This window comes from Leopardus geoffroyi, chromosome B3 (genome assembly GCF_018350155.1).
Source record: "Leopardus geoffroyi isolate Oge1 chromosome B3, O.geoffroyi_Oge1_pat1.0, whole genome shotgun sequence".
Classification (NCBI taxonomy): domain Eukaryota; kingdom Metazoa; phylum Chordata; class Mammalia; order Carnivora; family Felidae; genus Leopardus; species Leopardus geoffroyi.
In genome coordinates, this window is record NC_059337.1 from 36,364,647 (window position 1) to 36,380,716 (window position 16,070).

Below are 16,070 nucleotides of genomic sequence, written 5' to 3' on the forward strand. Positions count from 1 at the left end.
TCCTTTTGCTTAGTCTAATCATTTCCTGCTACAATAACCTCTTTGGTATCACAAGCTAAATACTCTTGAACATCTCCATGTACTTTCTCACCAGTCAAGCCTGTGGTTTTACAATAAGCAGAGATGCTCTGTGTACTGGAATATCACAGAATACCATAAGAGAAAAGAAGTTCTAGTCACAATAAAAACTAAAGGTCATTCATTATTTGCACTGCATTAAGCACTCATAAATCCATTACTTAAGGTCATCTAGAATGAGTAGATTTGTATTGTGGCTTTCAAGGTCTGTGAATTACACAGTCATCAATAAAGGACAAGGAGAGAATACAGAAGAGGTCTTATAACCTTTTCTCTTGTTTTATTTACCGACTGCAAGGTTGGTGGGAGGGGGGAATCAGTTCTGTTCTTGACAACATTTCCCCCATAGAGAATTAAGCCTGAGGTGCTAACTGAAATTATTTCATTGTCTTTTTAAGTAATCGACTCATTAATTCTCATGGATATTGATTAGAGGAGAAAAATACATTACATCCTAATTAATGAGACTGTCTTACTAAAAGGGGAAATGTTGCATAAAGTTAATTTGATTTTATAAATGATTTTATTAATGAAATGGTTTTATATGAAGTTTGAGACAATCTAGTACCTTAACAAAACTCAATACGAGAAGCAGGCCTGGTTGCTAATGCTACAATATTTTGAAAAAAACAAAAAACAAAAAACAAAAAAAAACCATGCTGGTAAAAACCAGACAAAGGAAAGGACGGCTCTCTATAAAGAAAAATTTCTACCTTAATGCAAAACAGTTTAAAAGTTAAAGAATAAATGCCGCACTGAAATACTAAAATAAACCAATGAGGGTCATTCCTATGGGACATAGATCCCTGGAAGGAGACACATACCATGTAGTAACCCGGATCTTAATATTCAATCTATGGCTTGGTTTTCCACGCAGTTTTTTTTTTTTTTTTTTTTTTTTTTTAATAACCTTGAATTTTTAGCTGTTCTTTTTCTAGGGATTTCACTTGGGTGACACCATGTTTCTTTATATAGATACAATATAAAGGGTCTGCTAATGTGCTTTTTAAAACCATAAAAGCAATTTTAAAGGAGTTATCAGGTACCATAAATCAACATAAAATTAGCAGACACATATAATAATCATCACTTACCTGGAGTAATGAACTGCTTAACATTGGTGAATCTAGACTTATCAGCCACACTAGCCATAAAGCAGCCCTTTGGCACAGTCCAGTCATTTGGCTTGCTGTTTCTGTCTCTGTCTTCTGCTGTTTCATATACCTCTACGTGAGGGGGTTTCTCAGTTAGATTCTTGCTGTAATGACTCAACCCATATTGTGCAATCTGGATTGGGTAGAAATAGCCTTGAGGTCCCCATTGTGTAGACAAAGGTACACCTACAAAATAGAGAAACTAAATAAATAACCACATCTGGACATTTCCAAGCGTATTCTGAACAACGCTCTCCACTGCTTTACCTCTGGGGCACGTTATAGGGTTATCGGCAGCTTTAAAGCTTTCGTATTACGCTACTTTCATAATGATTAAAAACTAGTAATGAGGCAATCAGACATGAAAAACAAAATTGAGGCTTATTCACTCTTGTTCAGTATTTGACAGACAGCAATGCAGTGTGGTAGAAAACCCTTTAAGAACTGATGTTTTACAGAGCTACACACGTCCTGTTTTCAAAACCCCGTTTCATACATTCGTATTTTGCACAATTTAAATACATGTAGATAATGTTACCACAGGTTTATCCTAAAATATTAACTCTGAAATTTTCTTACATGTTTGTACTTCACATTCAAGTTAGTAACCTACTCCTCTCTCTCTCCAATGTTAAGATGTGGTCTAACTATACCAGCTGATGGTTAAAGTATTTGCTTAAGGGGCCAGGTATGACCAGGCAACTTCAAGTATAAACGCAGTTTGCAATTCTTCTTCATATCCGGCATGTCAAAATGTGACTCTTGGGGCGCCTGGGTGGCGCAGTCGGTTAAGCGTCCGACTTCAGCCAGGTCACGATCTCGCGGTCCATGAGTTCGAGCCCCGCGTCAGGCTCTGGGCTGATGGCTCAGAGCCTGGAGCCTGTTTCCGATTCTGTGTCCCCCTCTCTCTCTGCCCCTCCCCCGTTCACGCTCTGTCTCTCTCTGTCCCAAAAATAAATAAACGTTGAAAAAAAAAATGTGACTCTTGAGAATGAGGCGTGTTTTTTAAATGAGTTAAAGTTGTATATCTAACTAGAGATTTCTGACATAATTCATTAATGGATGATCTCTTGTAAAGTTCTAAGCAAAACTTTGCAATGCTTATTAGTGTTTATTTTAGTAATTCTACATGGGGAATACAATAATGCCACATTGCACAGAATATTGTATTGCTGCATCATGGTCTACGTGTTTAGAAATAAACTCCTTTCTGTAGTTCTAAAATAATTTGATCAACATCAGATGGACATAGCAGAAACCAAGAACCTACAAAACTGTATGTGTGATGTAGTTTCAAAACAGTTTAAGGAATTAGGAACTATAAGGGCCAAGAAACCTAGGCTACAGATATGCTTTTAATATAAAGACTGCATCATGAATTGGTGGGGACAAGAGATTATTCAATACATGTGAGGGGAAGAGTCTGAAATTATACCCTGACTTTGTACCATTTACCAAAATATAAATCAATTAAGCTGGCCTAAAAAGCTTAATGTAAAAAACCAAAACCCTAATAAAACTATTAAGAGAAAATACAGATGAACAGCTGACCACAATGTGGCAATGACTTTCTAACTATAAAAGTAAAGAAAAAAAGTCTGTAAGTTTAGTAAATGAAACTAAAAACTTCCAAAACTAACAAATCAAAGTAAAATGAAAGATAACCAAATTGAAGAAAATATCTTTAATAAGTGTAACAAAGTATTATTAACCTTACTATATATATAAAAGTTCACATAAATATTTTAAAAGCCCACTTAATTACATTAGAGAAAGAGGGAAACAACATGAGGATCATTTTATAATGATTGAAAGCATATGAAAAAGATATCTGACCTCACTAATTGTTATAGAAAGCAAATCATGAGATCCTTTGTAAACAACAGATTAAAAAAAGAAAAACCAATGTTCCTTGAGGCCCCTGGGTGGCTCAGTCAGTTAAGCATCTGACTTTGGCTCGGGTCATGATCTCACGGTTCGTGAGTTTGAGCCCCACACTGGGCTCTGTGCTGACGGCTCAGAGCCTAGAGCCTGCTTCAGATTCTGTCTCTCTCTCTCTCTCTGCCCCTCCCCCACTCACACTCTGTCTCTCTCTCTCCCTCTCTCTCACAAATAAATAAACATTAAGAAATTAAACAAACAAAAAGACAATGTTCCTTACAGAAAAACAATAAAAACAAAAAACGATGTTCCACGATGTCAAGAGCTGGGTGACAAGTGTGCACTCACACTCTGCTACTGGAAACATGAGTAGTTCAACTTTTTTTGGAAAGCAGTGTAACTAAATAGATCAACTTCTATTATTTGAATGACAGTTTATTTCCTAGGAAACTACTCTTAGAATATAATTAAAACAGCAAATGATTAACTATAAATATCTATACCATTATGTGTAAAAGCAAAAAAAACTGGAAATGACCTAAGTGGCCAACTAAGGAGAAAGGCTGAATACATTACACATATCATGGCATATTCTTACTATGAACAGTAGTTGTTAAAATATTCGGTAACTATTTAATAACAAGGGGGAATAATCAACATATTTTAGATGAAAAAAGGAGAATATAAAATTGACTACACAGTATGATCTCAATTTATTTAAAAAAACAACAAAAAGATCGGGAAAACACATCAAAATATTAACAGCGGTTATGGGTGCTTTTTACTTTTTCTTTAGCATCCAAACATCTATTAATTTTATACATTTTACATAATTTACATGAAAAGGTTTGACGATGGGTATCTCTGAAATCTCTAAGAAAACATTACCACCCTGGACACTGTATGGTTAAGTATCATTACAACTATGTTAAAACATAGACCTAGGTACAAAGACCTCCAGAGAATATACAAAATGGTAATAGTTATCTTGAAGTGGTATGAATATAAGTGAATTTGGCCCTTCCCTCTTCTGAACATTAGGTAAAGATATTATAAAAAACTTCAAATATTGTATTAAAATCACTTTTTAATAGAATGAAGAAAAGAAAAGAAAAGAAAACTAAGCAAAGCAATCTGAAAACACACTAAGTTCTTTCCTCGGGTTAAATGATGTATTTTAAAGTCAAATTCAATTTGGCTTTCAGATCCATCTTAGGTTTGAAATACGAATTCCAAAATGTACTAATGACACTCATAACGAGCTCCTACTGCTTCAGGTTTTAAAGACAATATGCCATAGACTATAGGAGTGTAGCATAAAAGTTCTGAGAAAATGGTGTCTTGTTCTGCGGACTTTAAACCTCCATCCAGAGATGATACCTGGCTAATCTGGTAGCAACACTGCATTGGTACATAGGTCTATTGGTCTCCTCTCATAGGGCACTAACTGCATATTTTAATGAAAAATTTTTGGAGATGCTGTGCCTTTACTTTAGAGGTGATAATTTTAGATTCTGAGGCGGGTTCGTGGAATAATCCTATTTGATCAGGTATCATCTTGCAGCCCCCATATCACATCATCTAGAATGATGCCTCAGGTTTAGACTTAACCCGGTCCTCCTTGCTAAGTCAGAGTGATGAATGGTCTCCTGACAGTAAGCTATGTATGTATTTGCTATATAATTAACACCTACAATTTTTTATTCCTCAACACAATCAAGATAGAAAAAGGCAGTGGAGCAGACAGATACCAACCTTCAACCCCACTTATGCACTTGACTCTGTCTCGGACTTCCACATTGTAGCCTTCAAAGGACATAAACACGCCATCAGGGTGATAAGGGGCTCTCTGTGCATAGACTTTGGAATAGCTATGAGAGAATTCAAACCGATCGTAGCCATCATACTGAACCACCTTTCCATATACGTCAAAATATTTCTCTACCCAAGTGAATGGAAGAAAGACTTCATTCCCCTCTCTTCTCCCTTTAATTGTGTGTTCATCATTTATGAGACAGTCAATTTCTTCGTATTTGAGCCCTAACACCTTGCTTCCCCCATTGCTGTTGAAGCTCCCAACAACAGGGGGTGCTTTCTGCTGTTCCTGAGGGAATGCCTCCTCAGACTGCTTGGCCATGTGGTTCACATAGTTGTTACTCTCAGATGCTGCTGCTCTTTTTTCTAATCCATCCACTCTGAAGCCACTACTCAAGTGCCGTGGAAACTGGATCGCTTTATCGCTGGAACATTTATTCCACAAAAGTACCGTGACCAAAGTGAAGAGTGTGCAGATGATAATCAAAGTCTTATAGTTGACCCGAGCTGCCAAGCAACGCATATTTCAGACCATACCTATGGAGGCAAGAAGAAAAATTCATGCAAAACTGTACTGCAGACATTTCATAGGATAAGGTTTTCCTTATTTTTTTTATATTGAACCACATTAGTGCAATTTTATTCACTGCAGTAATCTGATCAGATTTAAAATGACTAACTCAAACTTCTCAGCAGAGACAAAGAAAAGGCAAGAGGAGCTTCCCCCTCTTAAAATACTTAGCATGATCCTCTAAAGTAGAGATTCTCAAACTTTCTGTCTGTGGCTCTCTTGGTATCTTACTAATTGTTTCAAAGTCCCTAGGCCAAAAGAAATACCTGACAGTTCCATTTATTAAGTCCTTGGGCCCAAATAACTTAATACATTACTTTTGTCTGAACAAGTTAGTAGCTGTCGGAAAAAACACAGTGGCTTTTGTAAAGGTAAACACGGATATCCATGCTGCCAAACCCAACAGTGAATTTTCGGTGCCCCTCCTACTTGCTCTCTCGGCAGCATGAATAGTCACTGACTGTTTCCTACTGGAAACACTGTCTTCTCATGGCTTCCGGGGCACCATCCTCTCATGGATTTCCTTGTACACCACTGGCTGCTCCTCCTCAGTCATCTCTGACCATTCTTTCTCATCTCCCTGAACCGTAAGTGTTAGCGTGCCTTAGTGTCTCAGGCCTAATACCTCTTCTTGACCTCTATTCACTCCTCGGCGATCTCACCCAATCCCATGGCTTTAAATACACTTTATATGCTAACTACTTTCACAATTTCCTCTCTAAGCCAGAACTTTCTCCAGAACTGCAGGCACATACATCTCAGTACCAATCCAAGTAGCTGACATCTGTACTTGGAGACCAAATGAACTTTTGAAACACCCCAAACTTAACTCCTCGTCTTTCCCCCCCATCTGTTTCTCTTTTCCTATTGCTCAGGCCAGAAACCTCTACCCCTTTCTTGCTCACCCCATATCCAATCAGTCAGGAAATGCTGTTGGCTCTCCCTTCAAATTATACCCAGAATCTGACCTCTTTTCACCAACTCCACCATTACCACCACATCAGAGCCACTGCCGTCTTTCACTTAGAATACTACAGTGATGTCCAAACTGGTCTCTTCTTATTTCTATCCTTGCTCTACTATTCTACCCCAAGTCTATTCTCAACATAGCCATTAGAATAATGCTTTTTTTTTTTTCAGTTTATTTATTTTGAGAGATACAGAGATAAAGTGAGTAGGGGAGGGACAGAGACAGAGAGAATCCCAAGCAGGCTCCGCACTGTCAGTGCAGAGCCCGATGCAGGGCTTGAAGTCACAAACCACGAGATCATGACCTGAGCCGAAGTCAAAAGTCGGATGCTTAACTGGCTGAGCCGCCCAGGTGCCCCAGAATGATGCTTTTAAATGTAAGCCAGATCACGTCACTCTAGTCACAACGGGAAAGGAATCTGATGCTGTTGCCCCTGCTGGCCATATACTAGCCAGGTGTGACTGCAATTAAGTAGTCCCGAATTACCTGTTGCTGAGGTCACTGGGAACTATGGGAAATTATGGGATTAGTCTCCTTAGTGTTTGCTACAGTAGCTCTAGAATTCATTTTATGGTGTAAATCCACAACTACTTATTTTACTGTTGGAAATTATTCACCCCCTTTTTTTCTTTCCACAAGCCCTTTTGGGAGCGATGAGATTTTTTATGTTATTATTATTTTTTAATGTTTATTCATTTTTGAAAGACAGAGAGAGACGGAGCACAAGCAGGGGTGGGGCAAAGAGAGAGGGGGACACAGAATCAGCAGGCTTCAGGCTCTGAGCTGTCAGCACAGAGGCTGATGTGGGGTTTGAACCCATGAACCGTGAGATCATGACCTGAGCTGAAGTTGGATTCTTAACCCGACTGAGCCACCCAGGTGCCCCACAATGAGATTTTTTTTAAAAAACCCCAAAATGAAAATGTTTAATGAGAAATTACACAACACGGTGAGGGGCACCTGGGTGGCTCAGTGAGTTAAGCATCTGACTTTGATTCAGGTCATGATCTTAAAGGTTTGTGGGTCTGAACCTCTGCATCTGGCTCTCTGCTGTCAGCACGGAGCCTGCTTCAGATCCTCTGTCCCCCCGCTCTCTCTGTTCCTCCCCAGTTTATGCTGTCTTTCTCAAAAATAAATAAATTTTTAAAAAAAGAAAGCTGATGGTGAATGTGTAATTCTCTATCTATCTATCTATCTATCTTCAGCTTGAATTCATGACCCCAAGATCAAGAGTCACATGCTCTACCAACTGTGCCAGCCAGGCACCCTCACTCATTTAATTCCAAAAGAAGGTGCCTTTGAGTTCTTATGTGTCTAAAATCAACTTCAGTCTGCTCTCTCCCTTGATTTATAGTTTGGCAAGATATAGAATCCCTGGTTACACATTATTTTCTTTTGAAAAGTTGTAGGCAATGTTTCATTGTCTTAAAGCATTAAGATGGGGCGCCTGGGTGGCTCAGTCGGTTGAGCGTCCGACTTCACCTCGGGTCATGATCTCACAGTCTGTGAGTTCGAGCCCCGCGTCGGGCTCTGTGCTGACAGCTCAGAGCCTGGGGCCTGTTTCAGATTCTGTGTCTCCCTCTCTCTCTGATCCTCCCCCGTTCATGCTCTGTCTCTCTCTGTCTCAAAAATAAATAAAACGTTAAAGCATTAAGAACTACTGATGAGAGGGGCGCCTGAGTGGCCCAGTTGGCTGGGTGTCCAACTCATGGTTTAGGCTCAGGCTCACGATTTCGCAGTTTGGGAGATTGGGCCCTGTGTCGGACTCTGCACTGGGAGCGCGGAGCCTGCGTGGGATTCTCTCTCTCCCTCTCTGTCTGCCCCGCCCTTGCTCACTCTCTCTCAAAATAAAGAAATAAACTTAAAAGAAAATTTTTTTTAAAGAATTACTGAGGAGAGGTTTGATTTCAGTTTGATACTAGTCACTTTGTACATGAGTTTCCTCTGGATCTTTTATCTTTAGAATTCTGCAGCTTCCCAAGAATGTATTGCATTATGACATTTGACTCACTATTTCAGCACTTGTTGTGCCCTTTCCATCTGAAAACGTGTGTTCTCTTATTTTTGTTTAATGCGTGAAGTTCTCTTCCTACAGCCCTGAGTATATTAGAGTTCCTTTCTTGTTAAGTTCTCTCTGATTAGCTCTATTTTCTCCAGTAGCAATTTTTCTGGTTATTTTAGTCTTTCATGCCACCAGTTTTCCTCACATGCCTGGGGATCTTTGGTTACTCATTCGCATTTACATCTGAATGATTCATTTTAGCCAACACAGATTTCCTCTATCATTGTGAAGATGGTTTGATTTCTGGTCGGACTGCTCTCCTGAGGAGGGCTCTGTGTGGGGTAGGTACAGGCTGACTGGCAGTGTTCCTTTAGGATGCATGGGTGGGGACCAGCAGACCTGCTAAATACCAGAATAAAGATGGCCTTTTTGCCCTTTTGTTCTGGAGATGTAATTTGTACTTTAAAAGCCTTAGCTTTTCCCAATTTCTCTAAACAAAATCTGTTTGATGTTTTGCCTGGGGTTTGTGCCTGCTATCAATAGTCTAAGTGCAGGGAGGAGAGCGGTAAGGAGAAATGAGAGCCTTCTAGTACTCGAGCAGAGACCCAGAAATCTGTTCAATTACCACTCTTTGGTAGCCTTCCTATTTATTGTTATTGGTTTCTTCATTTCTTATTTCTATACATTTTATTTCAGTAGGGCATCAAGAGGGAAAGTAGGCAAAGACAGGGTTTTGGTCCATCTTGGAAATCATACACAGATTTAAGAGCCAGAATCCAATAACACTTTATCATCCACATTATTACTATTAGAAAATGTACTGAATGCTAAAAAACCAAAGCGTGGTACAAACGAACCTTTAGAAGTCATATATTTACAAACGAGTTCCTTGTATTATAGTACCAGCAAACCAACACACTAAATGGCGTTTATTTTTAAAAAGAAGTCCTTTGTTAAAAACACTTTATGTGTCAACATTTCAATCACCTGTCAGCTCTACCTAACATTTAGACCAATTAAAATAGAAATATACAGATTTTATCCCATCTTTGAGAAGTGCCCCTTCCTTCACGACTCAAATGAGAGTAAACCCGCCTATGGAAGTAAGCTACCATTATAATGAGATGCATCATGGGAAAATATGGAAAAAATAAAAATAAAAAACTTTCAATAATCTTTATGCACAGATTTTGTTATCTGATCCCATTCTTTAACAAAAGCAGTGAGGGCTTCTTAGAGAAATGGATGATTCCAGGTATAGGTCCTTGTCATGCCAGAAAATAAAGAAAACTTAAAAGTATCAATGGGTTCATAATCCAGGGCATCAAAAAAAAAGCAGTAGGAGAAAGATAAAATGAGATTAGAAACACCGATAATGTTGAAACTGAAAGATATGTTGAAGGTTCACTACATTATTCTCTATACTTTCGTTTGTTTGAACATTTCTGTTAAAGAAAAAGAATAGTATCGTAGCAAAAAATACAAGACAAGAATCACCCTGAAAGTTCCCTTTCCCCATTAGTCAAAGTTGTGAGAATTATGACTGATCATAACTGAAACACACTGAAACCAGAAAAATCTGAGCCTACAATGATACTCAAAAAGGAGAAAGCCAGAAAAAAACACTAATGTCATCTTCTGACTGGGCTGGTGAAAACTGGTAACTAAATGAAAGAATTTATTTATCTATCTGGCCTTGTAAGAGAAGAAGTCAATAGCCCCAGATAATAAAGAATTCTGTTACAGAAAAAGGGTGGCTAATGATGTAGAAGAAAATTTTTTAAAACATCAGAAAATTAACATTGTGATCCCTCACAGAATTTACTAATTTAGACAAGTATTATATTCAGGTATATGTTTGACAGGAACCTAGTGATTCATATTACTCAAGGTAACACCAAATACATTATTTTCTAGTAGCAACAGGAAAAAGTTGAGACTCTACAATGAGGGGATCAGATTCATTACCCTAATTCAGTACTCAAATGCAGTCTCATTAATGCTGACTCATCCAGATACTGTGGCTTTTGATAAGTTAAAAGAAAAAGTAAGTAACCTATTATATATCCCAGCTAAAAATGTTTAACACGATCTCTAGGCTTTACAATTTGACTTGTAACTAATAGGATATACAAGAGACAGAGGATCAAATTAAATGCAGATGCAACCAGACAAATCTAGAAGGCAAGACGTCCTGCAGGAGAGCTGGCCCTGTCCCTTTAATAAGCCAGTGGTATGAAAAGAAAAAGGGGACTAGGTCAAATTTTTTGGGATATGACAACCAGATGTGAGACATAGTCCCTCCCTGGGAAATCAGACTGTGGACTTGATAAGACATGAAGACAGAAGAACATACAGAGATTGTAAATTGGAAAAAGGAGGTTACAAACAGCACACACAGAATGATCTCACTTTAGTAAACAATGCATACATAGGTCTTTATTTTCTCATTTCCCATGAATATATTTACTGGTTTTTTTTAAAGCATTAAAATAGAAAATTAAGGTCAAAGCCACTTTTGTTAAAATATTAAAGTAAATCTAAAATTTAACTTTAAAAATGTCTATAAATATAGTTTTCGAAATAGGCACGGACGTCTCTTCAGGCGAGAGGGGAAATATGGGAAAAAGAAGGAAGATGGAAAACAAGAAAACCCTGAGTACCGACATGCACTATTTATTAACTACTAAATAGATTTACCTAAAGGTGAACATGATGATTTTATTATAGTGTTGCTCAGATTATAGAAAACTAAGCAGAAACTTCAAAATTTCAGAAAGTATACTGCACTGACATTTTGCTAGTGCAATAACAACGGTACTTGTAACAGCCCAAACCAGGGTTTTCTGCTGACTGTTGATAAGCTTCCTACTTACTTTAAAGCTTTTGCCACATCTATAAACCAGATTAACCTTTCAAGTTAAAAAAAGAAAAAAAAAGTTTTAAACAAATCAATATATTCCAAAACCTTGAAACCTCATCTACTGCAGGTCCTAAAGATTTATTTCATTAGAAACATTATCCAATAAAAATTGGTTTTAGTACCTTTGGAGATCTAAAACAGAAAATAACATTCAGTAAGCATCATAAAGAAACGGGAATAATTTCTCTGCAGAAATGGTTAAAAATTAGGGAACACAAAATATGACTTAGTTTTCCTTTGGGAAAGCAAATTGTTCTCTTCTAAAACAATTTGCAGTTCTAAGAACTCTTGTGTGATACTTTACTGAAATTAAATTCATTTTTCTAACTGAATATTTCAAGTAACCAAGTCATTCAGTAAACATTAAATCATGGATATCACCATGAGTTTTTTAAAATATGAAGGTCATATTTCAGATAAGAACATTTAAATAAATTTGTAGATTTCATTGAAAGAAATTTTCTTCCTCTGAATAATGCAGACCAAGGCTTCCCTGATCATTATTTTCTCTTATTTACTCACATATCTAACAATTTGTATTTCTCTGGTACCAAGTAAATAGGAAGAAAAGTAGTTGTGCAATATATAAACTAACTGACTTGTTCAATCAGCATCTATTCAGCACCTACTATGTAGCAGGTGAGGCACTACTTCTGTCCCTAAAAGCCAGATTACTGGGAGATATGTGCACAAAAACGATAATGCTGAGATACCAACCGAAAAAAGTTACACAGGATCTTACACAGAGGAGGCCTGTAATTCTCCCTTAATGTTTTAAGGTGTTAAGGAAAGCTTTAAGGTGGAATGAATAGAATACTGACAACTAAGCATACTCCCAGATCAAGTACCTGAACTCGCCACGCCCTCTGCCTGGCACCGTTTCCCCAGATATCATTTGGCTTGCTCCCTTACTTCTTCAGGTCACTGCTTAAGTGTTAATGTATCAGAGAGGGCTCCCCTGACCACCTTATCTAAAACAGCACTTCTTACCCCAACATTCTCTAGGTCTTTACTCAGCTTTACTCTTCTTAATAGCATTTATCATACTTGATATCATACATATTAAGCTTATTATCCATCTCCGGAATCTAAGTTCCATGAGGGCTGGGTTTTGCTTCTCTTGGTCACTGCTGGATCCCCAGTACCTAGAAATATGTCTGCTTCACACTAGGCATTCAATAGAGATTTGCTGAATGAACAAATATTGTTAAGTATGCAATTTTAAAAAATGATAGACAACTTTGTTTTCTTTCCCATATTTGGGTATTCTGAAATCATAATCCAAATAAAAATGAATGTAACTGAGACAACAGAATATGGACTGTGATGCTGTATACTCGCCAACTCTTTAAAATAGATTTACAACTTAATTACTCCTGTTAGAAATGTTCCATCTGTTTACTGCTTGATAGACCAAGACTTAAATTACACAGTCAAATGGTTAAGTACTCTGTGACAGCTCTAACACAAAAGAGAAATGCCTAATACTTTTCGTGGTCAGGACTCTTCCAGTAATGTAAAACAGTATTCTCACTATAAAGAACAAAGTGAGAAGGTAACTTTGCCATCCTATTTTTTAAAAATATCAAAGTTAAGGGCGCCTGGGTGGCTCAGTCGGTTGAGCATCCGACTTCGGCTCAGGTCATGATCTCGCGGTGTGTGAGTTTGAGCCCCGCGTCGGGCTCTGTGCTGACAGCTTGGAGCCTGGAGCCTGCTTCCGATTCTGTGTCTCCCTCTCTCTCTGCCCCTCCCCTGCTCATGCTCTGTCTCTCTCTGTCTCAAAAATAAATAAAAACATAAAAAAAAAAACTTTTTTTAAATATCAAAGTTAAAATAATCTCTGATACAACTGGCTCACGATGCTTCAAGTAAGATTATACCTCTAGGCAAATATCCCCAAGAAATTGAGTAGGGGGTATGCAGTACACAGGCATACCTTGGAGATATTGTGGGTTAGGTTCTAGAATACTGCAATAAAGCAAGTATCAAAATACAGCAAGTCAAATAAGTTTTTTATTTCCTAGTGCATATAAGTTTAATAGAGTACACGGTTTAATAGACTAATATGCTAAATAGACTATAACGCAGTCAATATATTAAGTGTGCAACAGTATTGTCTAAAAAAACAATGCACATACCTTAATTAAAAAATAATGCTAAAAAGTGCTAATCATATAAGCTTTCAGTCATAATCTTTGTACCGGTGGAGGGTCTGGCCTCGATGTTGATGGCTGATCAGGGTGGTGGGTGCTGAAGGGCAGGGTGGCTGTGGCAATTTCTTAAAATAAGACAACAGTGAAGTCTGCCGCATTGATGGACTCTTCCTTTCACGAATGATTTTTCTGTAGCATGTGATGTTGTGTGATAGCATTTTCCCCACAGTAGAACTTCTTTCAAAATTGGGAGTCAATTCCCTTAAACCCTGCCACACTGCTTTATTAACTTACTTTATGTCATATTCTAAATCCTTTGTTGTTATTTCAACCGTCTTCACCAGAAGTAGATTCCATCTCAAGAAACCGCCTTCTTTGCTCATCCATAAGAAGCAACTCCTCATCCGTTGCTAAGTTCTATCCTGAGACTGCAGCCATTCAGCCCCATCTTCAGACTCCACTTCTAATTCCAGTTCTCTTGCTATTTCTACCACACCTGCAGTTAGTTACTTCCTCCACGCAAGCCTCGAACCCTTCAAAGTCCTCCATGAGGGTTAGAATCCACTTCTTCCAAACTCCTGTTAATGTTGGTATTTTGACCTTTTCCCAAGAATCATGAATGCTCTTAATGGCATTCAGAATGCTAAATTCTTTCCAGAAGGCTTTCAATTTACTTTGTCCAGATCCATCAGAGGAATCACTACAGCAGCTATAGCCTTTTAAAATGTATTTCTTAAAATAATAAGACTTACAAGTTGAAATTACCCCTTGACCCATGGGCGGTAGAATAGTTGTTGTGTTCTCAGGCATGAAACAACATTAATCTCATTGTATACTTCCATCAGAGCTCCCGGGTGACCAGGTGCAACCGTCAATGAAGTTATATTTTGAAAGGCATCTTTTTGTTCCAAACAGCAGGTCTAAACAGTGGGCTTGAATACAAAATTCAGTAAATCGTGTTGTAAATAGATGTGTTGTCATCCAGGCTTTACTCTTCTATATAGACCACAGGCAGAGTAGATTTAGCATAACTGTTAAGGGCCCTAGGACCTTCATAATGGTAAATGACCACGGGCTTCAACTTCAGGTCATGAGCTGCGTCAGCCTCTAACCAGTCAGCCAGCCTGTCCTTTGAAGCTTTGAAGCCAGACACTGACTTCTCTCCAGCTATGAAAGTCTCAGATGGCATCTTCTTCCAATATGAGGCTGTTTTATCTACGCTGAAAACCTATTGTTTACGATAGCCAACTTCCTTAATTATCTTAGCTGATATTCTGGATTAACTTGCTGCAGCTTCCGTATCAGCACCTGCTGCTTCACCTTGCACTTTTATGTTATGGAGACCTTTCCTTATACCTCATGAACCAACCTCTACTCGCTTGCTCCAACTTTTCTTTTGCAGCCTCCTCACTTCTCAGCCTACGTAGAATTGAACGGTTAGGGCCTTCCTCTGGATTAGGCTTTGGCTTAAGGAAATGTTGTGCCTGGTGTGATCTTTGTTTCAGACCACTAAAACTTTCTCCGTATCAGCAATAAGGCTATTTCGCTTTCTTATCACTCTTGTGTTCACTGGAGTAGCACTGTTAATTTCCTTTAAGAGCTTTTCCTTTGCATTCACAATGTGGCTAACTCTTTGGCGCAAGAGGCCTAGCTTTTAGCCTCTCTTTGCCTTCAGTGTGTCTTCCTTACTGGGCTTAATCATTTCTAGCTTTTGATTTAAATGAGAGATGTGTGACTCTTAACTTTCCCTTGAACACTTGGAGGCCATTGCAAGTTTTTAATTGACCTAATTTTGATATTGTTGTGTCTTAGGGAATAGGGAGGCAAGGAGAGGAAAAAAGAATGGCCAGTCCATGGAGCAGTCAGAACACATGCAACATTTATTAAGGTTGCTGTCTTATATGGGCAGGGTTCATGGAGCCCCAAAACAATTATAATATTAAGATCAAAGATCACCATAATTAAGTAGATAACATTTAAAATATTGCAAGAGTTACCAAAATGTGACACAGAGACAAGAAGTGAGCGAATGCTGCTGAGACCCACAGACTTGCTCGATGCAGGGTTACCACAAACCTACAGTTTGTGAAAAACAAAACAACAAAAAACCAAAACTGCAATATATGCGAAGCGCAATGAAGCGAAATGCAAAATGAGGTATGCCTGCCTATATTACATGATTCACATTTTACAGATGAAGGGACTAGGATATCATAGCCCACAAGAGATTCACTAAAGAGAACAGGAACAAAGCCAAGAGAGATGAGAACTTAAACATGGTTAAACATTGTGTTCTTTCTTATTTTACGGATGATGAAACAAACAGGCCTTGTAATGTTAAATAATTTACCCTAAGTTACATGATTATTTGATGGTTCACTTGAAATGTGAACTCAAGTTTGTTTGTCTGACTCCCAACCCTGTGCTCTGACAGGTCATAAGGTATCTTTGAGCAGTTATACATTATATTCCAGAAGCTGAATACTATCCTTCCCCAGAAGATATTCTAATTTATAACAGGTT

The 16,070-nt window shown here is 38.2% G+C and overlaps 1 protein-coding gene across 3 annotated transcripts in view; it reads right to left on the reverse strand.

Moving 5' to 3' along the window:
• GLCE (glucuronic acid epimerase) overlaps positions 1-16,070 on the reverse strand; it is a 116,127-nt gene that overhangs the window by 8,678 nt on the left and 91,379 nt on the right. For all 3 annotated transcript variants that reach the window (XM_045449278.1, XM_045449279.1, XM_045449280.1), the window contains 2 exons: positions 4,869-5,465; positions 1,173-1,418 (listed from right to left, as the gene is read on the reverse strand). In XM_045449278.1, coding sequence (XP_045305234.1) covers positions 1,173-1,418; positions 4,869-5,451 — 829 coding nt within the window. In that variant the 5' untranslated portion in view covers positions 5,452-5,465. The remainder of the gene's footprint in view (positions 1-1,172; positions 1,419-4,868; positions 5,466-16,070) is intronic.